At 47.3% G+C, this 19,332-nt stretch overlaps 1 protein-coding gene across 1 annotated transcript in view; it reads right to left on the bottom strand.

The window, feature by feature from the left end:
• The window catches only part of TPD52 (tumor protein D52), an 86,934-nt gene extending 74,341 nt beyond the window's left edge, over positions 1-12,593 (bottom strand). Inside the window, exon 1 of the mRNA XM_075583054.1 lies at positions 12,437-12,593. Coding sequence (XP_075439169.1) covers positions 12,437-12,455 — 19 coding nt within the window. The 5' untranslated portion in view covers positions 12,456-12,593. The remainder of the gene's footprint in view (positions 1-12,436) is intronic.
• Positions 12,594-19,332: the final 6,739 nt, after the last annotated feature.

Below are 19,332 nucleotides of genomic sequence, written 5' to 3'. Positions count from 1 at the left end.
GACACAATAAAGTATTTCTTACGAAGTAGCCCCCTCTGGATCCTTATTTCAGTGGATAGTGCTCTGTTTTTTTCTATCCTTGTTCTAATTGAGTAAACATCCTGAAGTTATTCAGAGGGACTAAACGCACATTACTGTATTTTATCAAACACACTGCTTCAAAAAGGTGATGGAAACTCACATTGATAACGAGGAACCAGAGGATAGCTGGAGAGCGGCCACAATTACAAAATGTTTGTCGCGTTTTTAGAAAACCAGAAAATGGAAACGGAGTGTTTATTAAAGTGGACTGGAGCTTTCCTAGCAACGAAATAGGAATAACCAACAAATTCATGCACATGAAAGTACTTTTATTAAATGATAAGAGACTTTACAATGCTTTGGTTAACTAAACCCCTGCAATATCCTAGCAAATTAAACTAGCTCCATGTATCTCGGGTTCTAAAACAGACAGACGCATAGAAGAGATGAATAGCACTCGTATTGCTTGATCACTCAAGTTGCAATTTGCCACTTCCATGCTTATTGAGCAAGTCCCCATAGTGTATACAAAATGCACTATTATAAAGTCATGTCTAGAGCAAAACATAAGCTGTCCAGTTGTTCAATGACGCCTATTGGCCCATATTTACTAAGTAGTGCTATTTCGTAAGACACCCTGCGGTGCAGGAAGACACTTTTCAGTCCACTCAAGTGTATGTGTCTTCCAGTACCGGAAGCTGTCTTATGGAATAGTACTGCCTGGTAAATATGGGCCTATAAAAGTCATAACATAGGTATGATCGTTGGCAGAAGATTTGCCCAAATTCAGACTCCAATATCCTCCACCCAGTTTGATCCCTTAGATCAGGGGTGCTCAACTCCAGTACTTACATTCCCCCCCCCCCCCCAACATGTCAGCTTTTCAGGATATCCCAGCTTCAGCACATGTGGTTCAAGCAGAGGCTCAGCCAAGGACGGATTGAGCTACCTGTGCTGAAGCAGAGATCGCCTGAAAATATGACCTGTTGAGGGGACTTGAGGATTGAAGTTGAGCACCTCTGCCTTAGATGATGTATTTGACTATACATACGTCCCAGCTCTGCTCAGTGAATGAAGCCTTTGCTTCATCTTGCGCAAGTCTCACAACATGTCCAAAAACTGAACAAGGCTCCGGTTGCAAGTTTATTCAAAGATTTGTTATCTTTTCACCAATACATTTTAGTATATATGCTGCCCTGCTTTTATGTTATGTTAAGGAAAAGGGGACCATGACACATGCTATTAACATTTTAGGGAAAGGAGTATAAAAATAAATAAAACAAATGTTGTGACACTGTCTTGCATCACACAGGGCCTTCAGTGCAGTCTCATTTACAACATGGCTTGTACATAGTAGGCGCTGCACAGGCGATCCGTGGCATGTGGGGTCTGTCGTAGGAGACGCGACCAAGAGCAGCTCCAATTCAAGGTTTGTGGGTGTGCCCGTGACATCACGTGAATGGTTCGCCCTCATTGGCTGAACCGCATACTTGACCTGGTCGTCGCAGACAAAACAAAAAGATTGTCTTGTGAAAAATTAGCCGCGCTGTCGCACGCGCTTACTATGGACGCGGGCCAATACCTCCTCTAACATTGCTTCATTGTAGCTTTTCAACTTTAAAACCAAAAGACTAGCAACGCAACATTCAATACATATGCTGCTTTCATGACGGAACGGTTTGAGGCTCCTACTTAGAGACTAAAATTACTGGAGGAATGTGTGCCCTGATCAGCGCAAAGGGATTCAAATAACATTTGAGCACTCAACATAACTTCCATTTATAAAATGAGATATAGATATACATACACATGAATTTCATAGGGAGCTTGTGTTGAGGCTTAAAAAAAAGCAAAGCAATGGTAAATTAACCAAATTAAGCACATAAGTGGCACTGCAGCGTGAACATGTTACAGGGGAACTCAGGAGTTATTCTCAATTCCCTTAAAAAAAAAAAATATATATATATATATATATATATATATATATATATATATATATATATATATATATATATATATATATATATATATATATATATATATATATATATATATATATATCCTCAACAACAGTAATAACAGGATAACAGGCCATCTCATAACAACCCCATTATCTTTTAGTTAGAAAGACCTCACCGGGGAGGAGATAACAGCGGGCACATTATCTTTTAAACCTTTTCTGCTTGGAATTGAAAAGGAGAACTAGAGAAACGTGATGCAAATGAACACCCTGGCAGCAGCTGAAAACCTTCTGCTTTCCCCGCCCACCTTCCCTTATCGGCTCCAGTTAAGACACGTCTGCTAAACTCCGACTCGGAGGTCTCTCACGTGATTACCAATGCAGCCACGTCTACTATGGCTACCCAGCACACAGCCCTCTTTCTCCTTTAACTACTAAAGCAGCATTTAAGAGGAGAGAATAAACAAGTGAAAAGCACCAGTATCTTCTATCATTTTCTGCATAGTATTATGAAATTATTTTGTATTGCTCTTTCGTTTCCGGATGATGAAATCCCAATTTCAGCATAGCTGCCAACTGACTCCATATCACGTGAGCAACACAGAGCCAAGTCTTTGTACAGACCCTAATCTATCATACAGTACTTACAACTGTGGTATGATCAATTAATAACCAACAGAGTGGAATGTAAAAAAAGGAGACGGATTGTTCTCTCACAGGCGGGCTGGACTGAGCAGAGTAAGGCCGTGATTATACCCCCAAAACGCGCGTGGCAACCGCGTTGGAGCGGCGCTAAAACAAGTAGCTTGCATCCAATTAAAGTGCTCATACTGCAAGTGACGGTCGCAGCGCGCCATACTGCAAAGCGGACGGATGGGGAAGAGACTGAGAAATGTTTTTTTTTCTGGCGACGGACGTGTCATGTGAGCGGTTCAGCCAATGAGGGCGAACCGCTCATGGCCACGCCTCCTCTGCCCTGTCTCCCTGGTATAATCAAGATGTGACGTCACAGAATAGCACTGCCGTCTTGCAGCACTTGGTATAATCAAGGCCTTATGAGCCCTAATATCGGAGATGGATTAATACTCTGAAGTAATATAAAATGGATCTTCCACTGGTCAAGATCTTCATAGGTTTCCAGGGTGAGATTAATTAGTGATGGCCTTTCCGGTGATGGAAGTGTGATGGGGAAAACCACTACATTTTATTTGTAGGTCGTCATTACCACTACTTTTGTTACACAGTTACTGTTCCACTTTTAATTGAAAGGAAAATGGAACGGATTTGTAAGCCAATATTGTTTAAACATATCTATATTAGGTCCCAAATCGTTTTTGTCTAGCACAGTACCACTACTTTTTAAGCCATGCCAACCGCTAGGGCCTTCGTGTCAGATAGTAAATGCTTTGCACATTCCTTCCCCCTGCTTTTTCGCATGATTTTTTTCTTTATATACACCATCTGAACCAGCATTGTCCTCGAGAGCGGAACGGCGCTATTCTGAGCTTCAGAAAGTTCGCCCCACTCCCCGAGATACTGAAAGATCCCAGCAGAAAGAAGCCATGTTATGTTAATGCTCCATTTTACTGGCCACTGGGAAAGAGGGTAACCTTGCCTCTTTTTTCGTTGGTCAACTGCGCAGTTTTAGGAAACAGGGCAACCAGGATACAACTCGGTTCATAGAATGATGATGATGATGATATTATTAATAATAATAATAATTATATCATCGACTAAGCTATATGGAGTGTCTGCTGCTTATAAAATCACAATGCTGCAGACAACTGTATAAGGGTTGCATGAAGGTTGTGAACAAAATGGATTAAATAAAATGAACCATGGGCAGCAACATATTTAAGGGTTTGGATCTAGTTAACAAATGCATGGAAAAAAAAAAAAACTTAATGCCAAGTCTGTAAACATGTAAAGCAGAAAGTTGTGAGGAGTGTTACATCCTACAGCCCCTCCCGTTGTATAAATGTCACTGTGTGCTGTACTCTTTCCCTGCAGGCATCGCTGTTAGAAAGGTGTGAGCGCACACGCCATTCACATTCATTCTGCTTGTACATGCTCCGTGCAGAAAAGGAAAGCTTTACCTTTAAGAAAAGAGTGAAGCCAACTACATTGTTCAAGTAGTTTCCAAAAAGATTTTGGTGAGGTAAGCAGGACTGCACCTACGTTTACACTCCGGAGGGACTGACATCAGGGGGAGGGGGGAGAAGAGAAATAAGGCTGTAAATAAGGATGAAGCAATGGTAGAGTTGCAGCATCCTCAGCTTTCCTCTCAGAAACAGAACCACCATTCTGACTTAACAGGCGGAAAAGGTGAATTGTGGGCCCCAGCAAAAGTATATGAACTGGGCCCCATGCACTCTCCCCCACACCCCCCATGCACTCTCCCCCACACCCCCCCATGCACTCTCCCCCACACCACTCCATGCTCCCTCCTCACCATGCACTCTCCCCCACAGCCCCCCGTGCTCCCTCACCATGCACTCTCCCCCACAGCCCCCCGTGCTCCCTCACCATGCACTCTCCCCCACGCTCACTTCTCTTCCTTCTCACTGCCGCCTCCCCCACCTCCATGGCACTACCTGAAGAGCGAGGGAGTACACAGCGGCAGAGGGGTCTCGCGCCATGCAGCCCGATTTCCACTTTAGGACAACAAGGGCTGACCCCTCCGGCTGGGCTTGGTGTCAAAAGGCCGAACCTGGAGTGGGAGGGGAGGCAGGGTGCGTGCACTTGACCCTGCAGAGCAGCCAGGAGGATTGGCCCCCGGTACAGGGAACGGGCTGCATGTGCGGTAGTTCTGCTACTGGCATGTTTAAATTATTTGGGAGAAAAAGTAGATTTCAGAGCGGAACATAGGTTTGATGGCAGAAAATAACCACTTGGCCAAACTAGTCTTCCCATTCTGTTGCAAAACCTCTGACCTTGTTTGATCTTTGGCTTCATATTTAGGATAGTCTTTATGTCTCTTCTAAGCATTTTTGCATCCCATTACTGCATTAGCATCTGCCACCTCTGTTGGGACGATACTCCACACAGCCACAGCCCTTCCTGTGAAGCACTTCCTCACATTTCCCCCAAATTTGCCAACCTGGCGTCTTGTTCCATCACTTCTCTCTCTGAAATATATTTCCTTTCTGAACCTGGGTGAAACCCTTTTTTCTTTTTCTTTGAAAGTTTCAATAATGTTCTCCCTCTCATGTCTTTCTCCTCAAAGCTCTTAATGTCTCTTAGTCCTGCAGACAAAGATAGAGGGGTACCCTCGCTCAGCTCAAAGTAGGGTGATCAAGGTAAGTACAAAACACTATATACAGAAAACCAAACAATAAAATGTGTTAAATAGTATCAATGATACTACTAGTGTTTAACACGGACAAAACAGGGAGCTGTGCCTGTCCCTTATGAAACCTTGCTGAAACTTAACACTGATTGGGAATAGCACTGTATATTACACAAGCAGGAAAAGGCATCTTAAGGGTTAACTTGTTAACAACGAATCCTGGACGTGGCTTTATAAGTCCCCAAGCATTGACTGGGACTCCCCCCCCCCCCACCAAACGCCATGAGAAAGCGTGACATCACGTGAAACGCACGCGTTGGCGGCTACCAGCACATTCACGTCCATGCGCAGGGACTGTACTTACGAACGAGTCTATGCGTGTGAACCCGCCTGCGCTCCCCTGTCATGGCAGTAGATAAGACTCAGCATATTGCTTCCTGGCAAGCTGAGCATTCAGTTAAGGGGTGTTTTAGAACACCACCAGCAGCGAGGAGAAGAGGCATTAACCTACATACCTTGTGGTTAGGTGGTTTTACTACTATCACAGCTTCCCTACACATTGCTCTCTCCTAGAGCAAGCTCATTTAAGTGTTATTACCATACGACACTTCCTGCTTTCCAGTTAAGACTTGACTATCAATAGCCCTCAGGCAAGTCAAGCAAACAGTAGAGGTGCAGTTTTTCATCTGACCAATGTGCTTATTAACAGTATTTACATGACACTCTAATTACCACCTACCATAGGGATTTTTTATTTGATCCTTAAGAAACACTTCCTATTTTTTTGTATCAACATCACCTATTTCAACACAGGACACCTTTGGACCATATTCACTGTCCGTTTTCTGTTTTAGAGTTATATATGGCTATCCTGAACATACAATATCCATGTACTCACTAGTTGATAGTAATAATCAATCTATCCAAATTCAGTGGAATAGCACACTTTTTACTGTACAGGAACTTTAGGACAGTTAAGGGCATGATAATATTCATTACCCTTTTGGATCTGATACTGTGTAGTTGTACTATAGGTCATTGACCCAGAGTTACCCTGGAAAGACTATCCATATCAGGGTGGTGCACTTCTACTTCTGACCTCAGTGTGACTCGCACTAGGAAGGTTTCTCTCTGTTAAGGTCTAGGGCTCTTTCCTGCACCACACATCCTGATATACAATATAGGCTACGGGTTATCTGCTTCACTATTTGTTCTCATACCCGCTAACAGAAACCTGGTATGTATTTAAGCTTTATATATAATACCATCCATGGGATATGAATCAACATATAGACATTACCTTTGGATTTGAATAAGGTTTATATATAATTTAAGCCCATTTGGCTCTCTTTATATCTCAAATCCCGATATATATATATAAAGGGACAGTTATTTTTCTTTTTTGTACTGCACTGTACCAGAGGTAGTTGAGTATTTATAAAAAAAATAACTACATCACTACATCACTACATCACTGATTTACAAAATCCTAACATTCACCATTGAATTATTCAGCATAGCGTCATTGTGTAAACCATGTACAGTATATATTTTAACTCTTCATCTAATAAAGTTATTTTTAATTATGTCATAAATACATCCACTAGGGGACAGAGTGACGACAACTGGGCTTACTTTTCTGTATATAGTGTTTTGTCTCTTAGTCCTTCCAGATTTCGATGATGTTTTATAATGTAGACCAAGCACCATTTCAGTAACCATTCTTTACACACTAATTTATTTACATCCTTCTGGAGATATGGTCCCTAGAACTGAACACTTCACGTAAGCAAGGTCTTACTAATGATCTATATAGTGGCATCACTACCCTTCTCTTCCTGCTGCCAGTAGCTCTCCCTACACAAACCTGGCATCCTGCTGGCTTTCCCAATTGCTTTGCTACTTTTAAGTCTGCTGAAAGAAATCACTCCCAGGTTCTTTTATAGTAGTTGACATAATGCAATTAGTCCTTTATTCTTCTACCTTTGTATTTGTGTGACCCATATCATTATTTTGCTCTTTTGGGCATTAAATTGTAGTTGCCACACTTTTTGCCATTCCTCAAATGTACCTAAAATCGTTAATCATTTTATATTGCCGGTATAAAAGATAGTAAACAGTACAGGTCTGAGTACAGATCCCTCAGGTACTTGCATTGGTCACTCATATTCTTTGAATGATAGATATAGATATATAAAAGGGAGCCAATCATGCCATTTGATTTTTTTTTTAAATCTTTTAAACAGAGATTTGAAGCAGGGGTCCCCGGAGCTGAACCCCATTAATTTGAGCTCCAGGGACTCTCTACTACCGGGGATACTTACATCTGCAAGGGGGTGCCGGTAGCCGATCTGGCTGAGCTAGCTGTTTTTTACAGATTAAAAGTTCCTGCGTCACATGGGCCAATAGGAAGCTAAACCGGATGACGTCTCGGTTTCCTATTGGCCTGTAGGATGCGGGAGCTTTTAAACTCTACTGGTAAATATTTCTGGAAGCAGGAGGTTCCCAGAGCAGAAATTAATGGGGTGCAGCTCTAGAGACCCACCTGCTTCAAACAAATGGAGGGGGGGGGGGCAGAGGAACCCCAGCTTGGATTGACGCTTTAATCCCAACTCTTTCGCCTATCCTTCAACCAATGTCTTATCAATGGCTATACTTCCAGAGTGCCTCAAATATTTTTCCAGCTCTTTAAAGTCAGCCCTCCTAAAATCTAAAACCTTGAAGATCTGGATTTCTGCATATTATTTCTAATCAGGAACCGAAAAAGCGTAGATGTCTGGTCACCCACATGCCTAAAATATAAGCGGCACAGCACGGACTGAGCGCACCAAACACAGAGAGCACACTATCCTGCTTCAATAGCGTAACAAAACAAGTCACTGCCACACGGATTAGTGAAAGGTGCATCGGGGACAACTTTGGCTCCAAGAAATTCTAGCTGGCTCCTAAGTTTTAAACATTTTTATCCACCCCTGTAAAGAGTGTGAGCGCAGTTTATTTTGCCTTTATTTCAATTTCCGCCAGAACCTAAATGCACCGCAATACCCTCGGCTGCCTGAGGGACCTGCAATGCAATGTCACTGCACGCATCAAGGGGGTTCAGGTAATCCTAGAGCAGCCTTCATCCCTGTGGTGAAAGTGATCAAAGAGAAGCTACCGAACTTGTGAGACAACTAAACACAATCAAAAGCAGCACGTGTCTGTTAGGCTACGCTTATAGTGCAGGCGACGGCGACGCCACCATGTGACGTCAGCCGTCACAATAGCAATTCCTGCACTATAGTGCAGGAGACGAGAGGGCGACGGGGGGGGGGGGGGGTCGCGGCGGTGGCGTGGCCGTAATGTTCACCCTCAATGGCCAAATTGCTAACGTGCCGCGGCGATCGCCGAAAAAATCAACATCCTTTTTACAACCGGCGATCGCAACTGCTCCTTCGCTCTGTGGGGCCGTCGCGGTTGCATCCACAATGGACACCCGCGACGGATTGTAGTACTTGCTACAGCGCTGCATCGCAATCGCTTTAGCCAGTACTATAAGCACAGCCTTAGGCTAAGCTTATAGTGCCAGCGACGTCAGGCTGCGATTACTGGAAAAATCAAATTGAGATGACTTCCAGCGATCGCAACCAAGCCGTCACGTCGCGCTTACTATAAGCGCACGCGATGGCAGCAATGCATTCGCTTTGACGCGATGTCGCTGTCACTATAAGCGCAGCCTTATTCCTGTCATGTTACATCTGCAGTCCTGAAGTGCAAGTTGTTTTTGAGAAATACAGGACATCAAAACACCCTTCTAAATATTCAGCACTTATTTTTTTCTAAAAGCGTACTGTATGTATTCATGTATATATATAAGAGCAAAACCATTACTTCCCCACAAGACATAAATGAAAGTATTCTGTACACATGAAAAGCCTAAAAAAAAACAAAAAGATTATATCTTTAAAGCTGCAGTTCAAGCTGCCGTTTAAACATAATAATAATTTCCATTCAATATGTGCATCAATACAATCTGCACACTGACAAGCGATTAGCTAAGTTACCGATCGGTTCTCCTGTAATCGATCACTGAAGATTTGGCTCAGGGGTTCTTTAAATCATGGTTAGGCCTGCAGAAGATTACGTAAAATGCAAATTTTTGTGTGGAAGATCATGTGACCAGGTAGGCACTAGATACAATTAGTGCACTGCTAGAGAGAGGTCAGGGCTCAAGAGTCAGTGCCTGTTTCAGAAGAGGAAGGGTATGTGACTTTGTAAATGGTTGCTATAGAAACAAAAATGTTTGTTACATTAAAATACATTAAAAATGTCATTAAAAATTGTTTTTTTTAAATGCTACAAGTATTTTCTCATAGTGCAGAACTGATTTAAAAAAAAAAACACATGTAGGATATTGCTTGAACTGCAGCTTTAAAATGCTAACGAAATATAATCTCTACAGTGAGAATAACATTACTTGTCACCATCAAGTTATGTTTAAGGAAAATACCATAGGTTGTCTAACGTTATGAACACATACAAGCTTTTAGATATCTTTCATAGCAGTTGGCCACGCCTGCCATATGGACATCACCAGACTGCCATACCAGCGCCTCAACACCACACGACCCATAGGCTGGAAAGTGGACCGAAATGCTCCAAAGAAAACGTGGTCGAACCAGTTGGCGCACGATCTCAAACCGCTCCACTTCACAGTAGCAGAAGCCCAAAAAGCCGCCCTAACTCGAGACGTATTGAACATCCTGCCGCTGGCCTCCACAACGCATCGCTCCTTACCTTATAAAAGATGAAGCAATGTCATTTACGAAGTGTATATACCATGTACCATAGTTGGCATCTGATGAAGATTGTAGAGAACCAAACAAGTGAGATATAGGCCAATATTTACTAAGGTGCTTAGCCAAAAAGGTATAATTACCCTCTACTTTTACCCTCCTTTTCCTAATGTTACTTTTATGTGTCGAGCGCTTATTCCCATTATATCACGTATATTATGTCACGTATATTACTGCTGTGAAGCGCTATGTACATGGATGGCGCTATGTAAATAAAGACATACATACCCTGATAAATAAAACCCTTCTAAATGGATTTGTACTGACTATAATAACAAGATCTCTTATTCCCTGCCCACAGTATGACCCTGACACGTGTACATCTTGGGAGGCCTGCAATAATCACCACTGTAATTGTGAGTGATGCTTCACAGACCATAAGAATTCAGAGAAATTGCACAGGATAAGCAAATACAAGAGGACATTTTGATAACAAAAGGAAACAGGATGAAAACACCAGGAATGTGAAAAGATTACTTAAGAATAGTACAAAACAAAATTACAGATGGGCTAATCAGAGAGGTTTACCTTAAAAGCAGCAGTTCGCGCTGACCACCATGTTCTGCATTTTGTTTTTTCGCTAAGTTATATATAAGAAATCTGTTATTGCCCTTTCCAGAACAGTTTAAATATTTTAAAAATCTGATGCTTCGTTCAGGCGACATAAGCATTTAAAATATTAAGCGTGAGGTTCAAATGAAGGCTCTCCACGGGGTCCATTATAGTCTAAAGCAGGGGGGCGCAAACTTTTTTCCCTGCGCCCCCCTGCCGGCTGTCCCCTCACTCCCGCGCCCCCCCCCCCCAACCCCAACTTACCCGCGCTCCGGCGTAATGACGTCACGTTGCCATAGCAACGTGACGTCACATGACCTCGCAGCGTCATTTTGACGCCGCGTTGCCATGGCGACGCAGGGAGGAAGCCGCCGGAGCCACGGTAAGTTAGGTTTACAGAGGCCCTGCAGCTCCCTCGGCACTTAATTTAAGTGCCTTCGGGAAGCGCGCGGGGCCTCTGTAAACCCCGCGCCCCCCGTCGGCAGTGTCGCGCCCCCCCTGGGGGTCGCACCCCACAGTTTGCGCACCGCTGATCTAAAGCTAGAGATTTATTTATAAAATGTTTTACCAGGAATTAATACATTGAGAATTGCCTCTCGTTTTCAGATATGTCCTGGGCATAGGAGTTAAGATGACAAATAATAGATGAAGGAACTCATGTTTTTTTTAACTCTACAATTTATGTATTTTTTTAAAGCGCATGACATGCTCAGGGAGCAAGATGCTAACATCTGGAAACGATTTCTGCTTTAATTGTTCCTATATATTTGCACCAGAAGATGATTCACACAATAAGGTAGATCGAGTTAATAACTACCTAAAGCAGCACTGACATCGGTTGAGTCACATCACAAAAGCAGTTCTGCTGTGCTAAACCAGAAGAAATCCATAATGTACATCCAAAGGCATGTCTGTGCTAACACACAAATTACAATGTATTTTTAAATGTGAAAAATGTAATGTTAAGTAATCTAGTGATAAAACAAACAAACCAGGAACCAAGTACAGCCTGTCTTATCTTTAAGCCAGGCTTCTGCAGACTTGTTGTAGTTCAAATTCAGTGCAGCCAAATGGTTTCCAACTCGAGTTTATAAACTCAGAAGCAGAGAAACTACAGCTCTTAAAAGCCCAGACAAGTGCAAGTAAACCCAGACATTTAGCTGTACCGGAAGATCTCAGTGCTGCATGCCAGACACTAACACAGACATGTTGATTCACAGATATCAGCCACCATGAGAGCATTTAGCAAACTGGGCAGGAGGAGACATCACAAGCAGGACTGGCAGTGGAGATCTGTGCCGAGTATAAATGCCTCTATCACTGAAGACAAGGCACAAACTGCAGGGATAATACAGACACATTATCACCCACAAACATCTCTGGGAAAGACAGGGTAGGCGAGCACGCCTGCAATTTACTGATCTCACACTCTTAATTCCCCATTGATATTTATCCCATATGGAAGTTAGTGAGCTACTGCATATTATGCAAACTAAAGTTTAACTTAATAAACATGGATTAAACTAAAATAAACACAATACACGTATCTCCCTGGATAGGCTCACATAGATCACAAGGCACACAATGATGTATACAAGTACAAAGTCAGTTGTATTTAAAGATATACAGGGTATCTGAAGAAAAGACACAAGCAGATACATAAAAGGGACACGAGGGATATATTCAAGTACGAACACATGCGGGTTTATCTCCGGATATACAGTAGGCACAGGCTGCAGAGAGTCAGCTCTTCAGGCGCACAGGATGGGGAGGTCTCACCTTGATCACTAATGTCCATGATCGCTGGCTCCTGATAGACAGGCACAGTGAGCAGTCCCGCATACAGCACAACTCACACTGACTCCCAGCACTCAGCTCCCGCCCATCTGTCCCAGGCAGCCCATGCATGAAGATTTCTTTTTCTTTTTTTTTTTTCAAGCAACTTTACTTATCGCAGTTTAAACAAGACAAACACTCGTGTTACTCAGCTCTGACCTGTTGCTGATAACACACCCCTTCCAATGCTGTGGCCATTCTCTGTTGTACCTTCTCCTTTGGAATGTCATCTTCTATGTTTCACGTTTCCATTTCATAGAGATGCACTACTAGTTTACTTGATTTGTTTATTTATATATTTTTTTTAAATTATATGTGTAGCAGGGCCACGCCTGACTACTATTCTACCCAATGGGCTGGCAGTACACCCTGGTACGTGTACTTTCAGGTTGCCAGTAGTCTGAGGGTGTACTTTCTTTTTCACAGAACTGTATATACATACCGCATACTTATTTAGCTCTGATTAAAAGATTATCATTAAATCAAAACTCATCTCAAAAGGATGTATTTCACAACATAATATATTATCTTTAATTCATATGTAACCCATGTCCCCCCCCCCCCCCAGACACAGATGCCATATCTAGGGTGTAGTGAGGGCTGGCTACATGTATGTTGGTGGTGCATACCTGCCCGTAACAGGAGGGCCTGAGTCTCCCGCGGTGATGTCGGGGATACAGGACCAGGCTTCTGGGATATATGCCTCCATCTTCTCCTTAGCAACGGTGCAGCGCCTCCATACTCTATAACTTCCCAGAATGTGGTGTAGGGCCCTTATAGAGAAGTTGCCCTGGTCCCGGGGTGAATGCTCCAGAACACACACAAAGTCTCTTGTAAAACCGCAATCATGTGCGTCCGCAGAAATTTTTTCAGGGGGGGGGCATAATTTTAACGGCCAGTGCCCGGCGTGAAAGTGGTGGTGAGTGCACCGTGGCAAGCGAGCCCAACCAGCGTAAGGGGGGTTTTCCCCCCGAGAAAATTTTGAAAAAAAAGTGGGCAAATGGTGCATTTTCAAGCAAATTTGAGAAAGCTTGAAGGTTAATAAAGCAATATTAAATATTAAAAAAACACCATTGCATGCAGTTGCACCACATTATTCATAAACACACTCTCCCCCCCCTCTGCATCTCCCATCTCTCTCCCCCCCTGCATCTCCCATCTCTCTCCCCCCCTCTGCATCTCCCATCTCTCCCCCCCTGCATCTCACATCTCTCCCCCCCCTGCATCTCACATCTCTCTCCCCCCCTCTGCATCTCCCATCTCTCTCCTCCCCCTCTGCATCTCACATCTCTCTCCCCCCCGTCATCTCCCATCTCTCCCCCCCCCTGCATCTCCCATCTCTCCCCCCCCTGCATCTCACATCTCTCCCCCCTCTGCATCTCCCATCTCTCCCCCCCTGCATCTCACATCTCTCCCCCCCCTCTGCATCTCCCATCTCTCTCCCCCCTGCATCTCCCATCTCTCCCCCCCTGCATCTCCCCATCTCTCCCCCCCCTGCATCTCCCATCTCTCCCCCCCCTCTGCATCTCCCATCTCTCCCCCCCTCTGCATCTCCCATCTCTCCCCCCCCCTGCATCTCCCATCTCTCCCCCCCTGCATCTCCCATCTCTCCCCCCGCCCCCCCCCCCTGCATCTCCCATCTCTCCCCCCCCCCTGCATCTCCCATCTCTCCCCCCCTGCATCTCCCCATCTCTCCCCCCCTGCATCTCCCATCTCTCCCCCCCCTCTGCATCTCCCATCTCTCCCCCCCCTGCATCTCCCATCTCTCCCCCCCATGCATCTCCCATCTCACCCCCCCTGCATCTCCCATCTCTCAATCTCCCTCGCCCCCCCCCAAGCTTCTTTGCCCCCCCCAACCTCCCCCCACCCCCAATCTCCCTCGCCCCCCCAAGCTTCTTTGCCAAATTGCCCCCCCAATCTCAGTCTCTCCCCCGCATCTCCATGCCATCTCTCCCTGGTCCCACGTGTCCCACTCCCTACCTTATGCGATAATGCGGCCACACTGCCGTCTGCCGGGGTGCAGGAGGGAGCAGGGCCAGAGGGAGAGTCTGGGTGCCGGTCCGGATGGGGAGTTACAGCGGTCAGCGCGGGAGAGCACGTGGCGGCCCCCACCCCTGCGTGACTGCTGCAGCTAGCCCCGCCTCCCATCCAATCCCGGGCCGCGGCTCAGCTGCCTCTTCCTCCCTCAGCATATTTTATTAAATTAATGCTGCGACTGCGAGGATCCAGGGGGGGCAAGCGCCCCCCCTTGCCCCCCCCTGCGGACGCCCATGACCGCAATGCCTCTTTATTGTCTCTGATCACAACAGCAGCACTCAGTAGCAGCAGTTCAGATATATTAGTATTCCTCCTCTCCTTCCCTCCAGTAATGTCTCCAGACAGGATGGTCTGGATGGGGCCTCAATACCTCGGCCTCCACCTCCACCAGGGTAGGCCCTGTGGGTGAGGCTAGATCTCCTGCTCCTCACCCCCTGAGCAGTGTGAGGGCATTGGTCCACCTCTATACAGGTCTGTCCTGTTCCTCTCGGTCCTACAGCAATTCAGACCGCACACTCTCCTCAGCTCCCATCTGACGCTCCCAGACTGACCAGCTACCCGCGCAGCTGTCACAGGGTCATCTCTCCTTTCTCTGGTGGAGCAGACACACTGCTCTCCAGAGACTCCAACCTCTCACAGGCCTGACAGACCAGACTCAACTCCATGCAGAACTGAACCTCCAACCGACTCTCTCAGAACTCACAACTGACACACACACACACACACACACACACACACACACACACACACACACACACACACACACACACACACACACACACACACACACACACACACACACACACACACACACACTAGACTCAGCCCCTCCCCTATGATGTCAGCAGGACCTCCCCTCTGTCTAGCCTGCACAGAGCTCAGGGGCCTGCCTCTACCACATAGGCGGGGCTTGGTGAGGGGGGAAAACCCATGGTAACTACTGGTGCCTGCCCTTACCAGGGCTTACTCCTGTAGTAGAAGGGTAAGTAGCCCGTTCTGTTTACAGGGGGCTACACTCTCCCTCTGGTGGAATCCAATGGTCCCCACTTGGACTTACTTTTAGCAGGACCATCCTGCGTAGACAAACCTGGGAAAACAAACACAGTGCAAGACAGGTTATCTCTTGAGCCAACCACCAGGTGGCGTAACAGTAACAGTAGCCGGGTACTCCCAACGGACTTTTCTTCCATTATGATCAGTTATGGTCACATAAAACGACTGTGCCGACCCAGACTCTGGCAGATAGATCACACTGTGCATGTATATGCACCGTCCTATACTCCAGACGCGGACCACCTCACTAATCTTGTCCTCATTATGGTAACCCGCCTTACCAAACTTGGTTCTTAAGTACTCTTGCATGGCTTCTCGGAGCCAACTATCCCTGTTCTCCTCAATTTCTCTCATAATGGGTTCAAGCACATATTCGTACCCATGGGACTGCCTGTACATAGCCACTATGGCTCTGTCTGCTCTGCTCAACTTCGTGAGTTTCTTATGGCACGCCCTGCTTGGCAGTACCCAAAACTCTGGTTCTGTAGGGGCAATATCATCATACAAAATACTGGGGCCCTTGGGCAGAATGATCTTCTGCTCTATCTCCCGGTACCTGTGTTCTACTTCGTCCGCCACCTCCTGGGGAGTATAGGCACCTTCCGCCCACCAATGATCAACTATGTTGTTACAAATGAGTAAGAACCTGGTGCGATCCATACCTGCGTGGTACCCAGTAAATAAGGGGGCCCACCACTTGTCACGGTGCTCGTACTCTGATAAGGGGCTAGTGGTCTCTATCTCGGACTCTGCTTGGGATGAGACACCGGACGTCCCCGCCTCTGTAGAGCGCGAGCAATCTATCCTCCCTTTGGCGTTGTAATACCTTGTAGGGTTCATCTTGTGAACCACTTCACTCACAGGCCCAGCCTCTGCTATAGTGTGGGACCCTCGGGCCCTTCCTCTAGCTGCAGGAGAAAAAGGCACAGGGTTAGGCACACGTATTACATTAGCATAGGGTATTTCCCCATCCGACCCCTCATCGCTCAATTCCCAGTCCCGCATGTCTCTGGAATATTTGGGGTACTTGCTTAATTTATCTCCCTTAGGTCCCGGTGACAACACTCGTGACGGAGCAGGGGCAGTGGCCGGGGCGATGGAGCTAGGGGTTGGGGCTGGGGCAATGTTCAAGTTAGTATCCAGCAAGCGGGTAATACCGCGACCCATGGCTGCTTTCTTAGTTGCTCTCTCCGACGTGCTTCGTGCTCCTCTGGATGGGCCTTGGCTTTTCAGTGTGGACATGGCAGCTGTCATGGCTGCTCTCCGTGGGGAGAACAGCGCTCCCGGGCCTCTCTTCCAGTCGGACCCGGAAGTGATGTCATCGCCGGTGCTCGCGGAATCTCCATCCGCTCCGTGGTCACGCACCGGAAGTGCGTTGAAGACCGGAAGGGGCGGTGGTGGATCATCTGGTCCGCGGACGGGTAAGTAGGCCGCAAGCCTCTCCTTCTCGTCCTCTGCAGGTGCTGTCTTCGCCTGGCGGGAGTAAGGGGGTGGTGGAGTCTCCTTACCTCTCCGCTGCTGGTTGATGTACTCGAGGTCCTCCGGAGTCGTCCCGGACGCCATCTCCGCCGCACAGGGAGTCACCACGGCCGTGGGACTGCTACGGGCCTCAGGCCGCACCAGCGCTCGCCGTCGGAAGGTGTCCGGACTCATCTGCTCCTCTCCGGTATGTGGACCGCCATATTTGTTACAGCTGGGGTGGTTCGCCGGTAGGCGCATCACCACCGATGAGACGCCAACTTCTTCCTCCGACGATATCACGATCAGCTCCTCCGCAAGGGAGTCACCGGGTTCTTGGGCGATATCGTCAGTGGGTAGTGGCACGAAACAGGCTCGCTCCGGTACCTCCACTTCGGTCGTGCTCTCCTCCGCCGCTGGTTCTCTCGGCTCTGTAGCTGGCTGGGCCTTGGTTCTTACCGCATGGGTGAAGCGGGGAACTAGGGCAGCCTTGTCTTTCGTCTCCGCCACCTCCGTTAGTGTTCCTGGAGCGGCACCCCGCGGGGTCTCGATCAGCGGCCATGGCTCGTTAGGTCACAAGTAGTACGTGCCGCATTGAGGGCATCGTGCCTTAGTGCTGGGGACCACTCTGGGTATCCCGCAGTGGACGCACAGACACCGGAGGTATTCGTGGCCCTCAACCTCCACTACCAGTAAGCCTCCTGGTAGCTGGTAAATCGTGGTGCTCAGTTCGGCCATATTTCGCTCAGGGGGTGACGTGGCCTGGTTTGTTGGCCAGTCACAGCACAAGTGGGTGGGCTTTCGGCTTTCGCGCCGCTCCGCTCCTCTTGCAGGGGATCTGGGTTTGGCGCCAAACCCCTGCACATCTCCCGCCACATTTCTCGCACAGTCTCTTTGCACGATTCACGTGCGCGCTCCAAGATTGGCGAGAATCGCCATTTTACTTCGGCTGCTAACTGCTGGGCCGTGGATGGCGCGTTTGTCGCCATTTTGGATTCTTTCTTGCTCCGCGGAGCACATGTAGTGACGGCCGCCATCTTTGATGAGCCCTCCAAATGTATGAGTTCACTATTCTCAGTGTCTAGTGCACAACCCGTCCCTAGACACTGACTGACCTCCACTTGCTCACTGAACACTCTCTGCATGCTTTCTGATGCTATTCTGACTGTTGCCCACTGATATGATGTATGGCATACCCCAGGCTAGGCAGAACTCCTTCTCTATGCACCGTACTCGGTGACTGTTCCTGCAAGTACTCTGTGGTGCGTTTTATGTGGATGCTAGCTAGTGTACCGGGCATCTCCCTAAGTATGGGTGTCCCTACTTTTGGCCACTCATAGTGCGGGCCCTGGACCATGGTCCCTGGACAAGTTAACAGGCTAACCCCCCCAGTTGCCTCACACTACCTGCCTCAAGGGACTAGAACAGCTATAGCTTGGCACCCATCTTACGACACCCTCTTAGGGCACCCAGGGCGTACTGTGCGGGAGTCCACGCTCCCCTGACTACCCCTGGTATGACATGCCCTACTTTCTCCAGCACTTGCACGGAAAGTGCACTTCACTCCTCCCGTTCTGCTTCGCTGAAAGCCTGTCCTGTTTGGACTCTCAGCAGTGCCTCCAAATGTAACCCATGTCCCCCCACCCCAGACACAGATGCCATATCTAGGGTGTAGTGAGGGCTGGCTACATGTATGTAGGTGGTGCATACCTGCTGGTAACAGGAGGGCCTGAGTCTCCCGCGGTGATGTCAGGGATACAGAACCAGGCTTCTGGGATATATGCCTCCATCTTCTCCTTAGCAACGGTGCAGCGCCTCCATTCTCTATAACTTCCCAGAATGTGGGGTAGGGCCCTTATGGAGAAGTTACCCTGGTCCCAGGGGGAATGCTCCAGAACACACACAAAGTCTCTTGTAAAACCGCAATGTCTCTTTATTGTCTCTGATCACAACAGCAGCACTCAGTAGCAGCAGTTCAGATATATTAGTATTCCTCCTCTCCTTCCCTCCAGTAATGTCTCCAGACAGGATGGTCTGGATGGGGCCTCAATACCCCGGCCTCCACCTCCACCAGGGTAGGCCCTGTGGGTGAGGCTAGATCTCCTGCCCCTCACCCCCTAAGCAGGGTGAGGGCATTGGTCCACCTCTATATAGGTCAGTCCTGTTCCTCTCGGTCCTACAGCAATTCAGACCGCACACTCTCCTCAGCTCCCATCTGACGCTCCCAGACTGACCAGCTACCCGCGCAGCTGTCACAAGGTCATCTCTCCTTTCTCTGGTGGAGCAGACAC

The sequence above is a fragment of the Ascaphus truei genome, chromosome 2 (genome assembly GCF_040206685.1).
Source record: "Ascaphus truei isolate aAscTru1 chromosome 2, aAscTru1.hap1, whole genome shotgun sequence".
Lineage (NCBI taxonomy): Eukaryota > Metazoa > Chordata > Amphibia > Anura > Ascaphidae > Ascaphus > Ascaphus truei.
The sequence above is the reverse complement of the archived record's forward strand: the minus strand, read 5'-3'. Positions and strand labels throughout refer to the sequence as shown.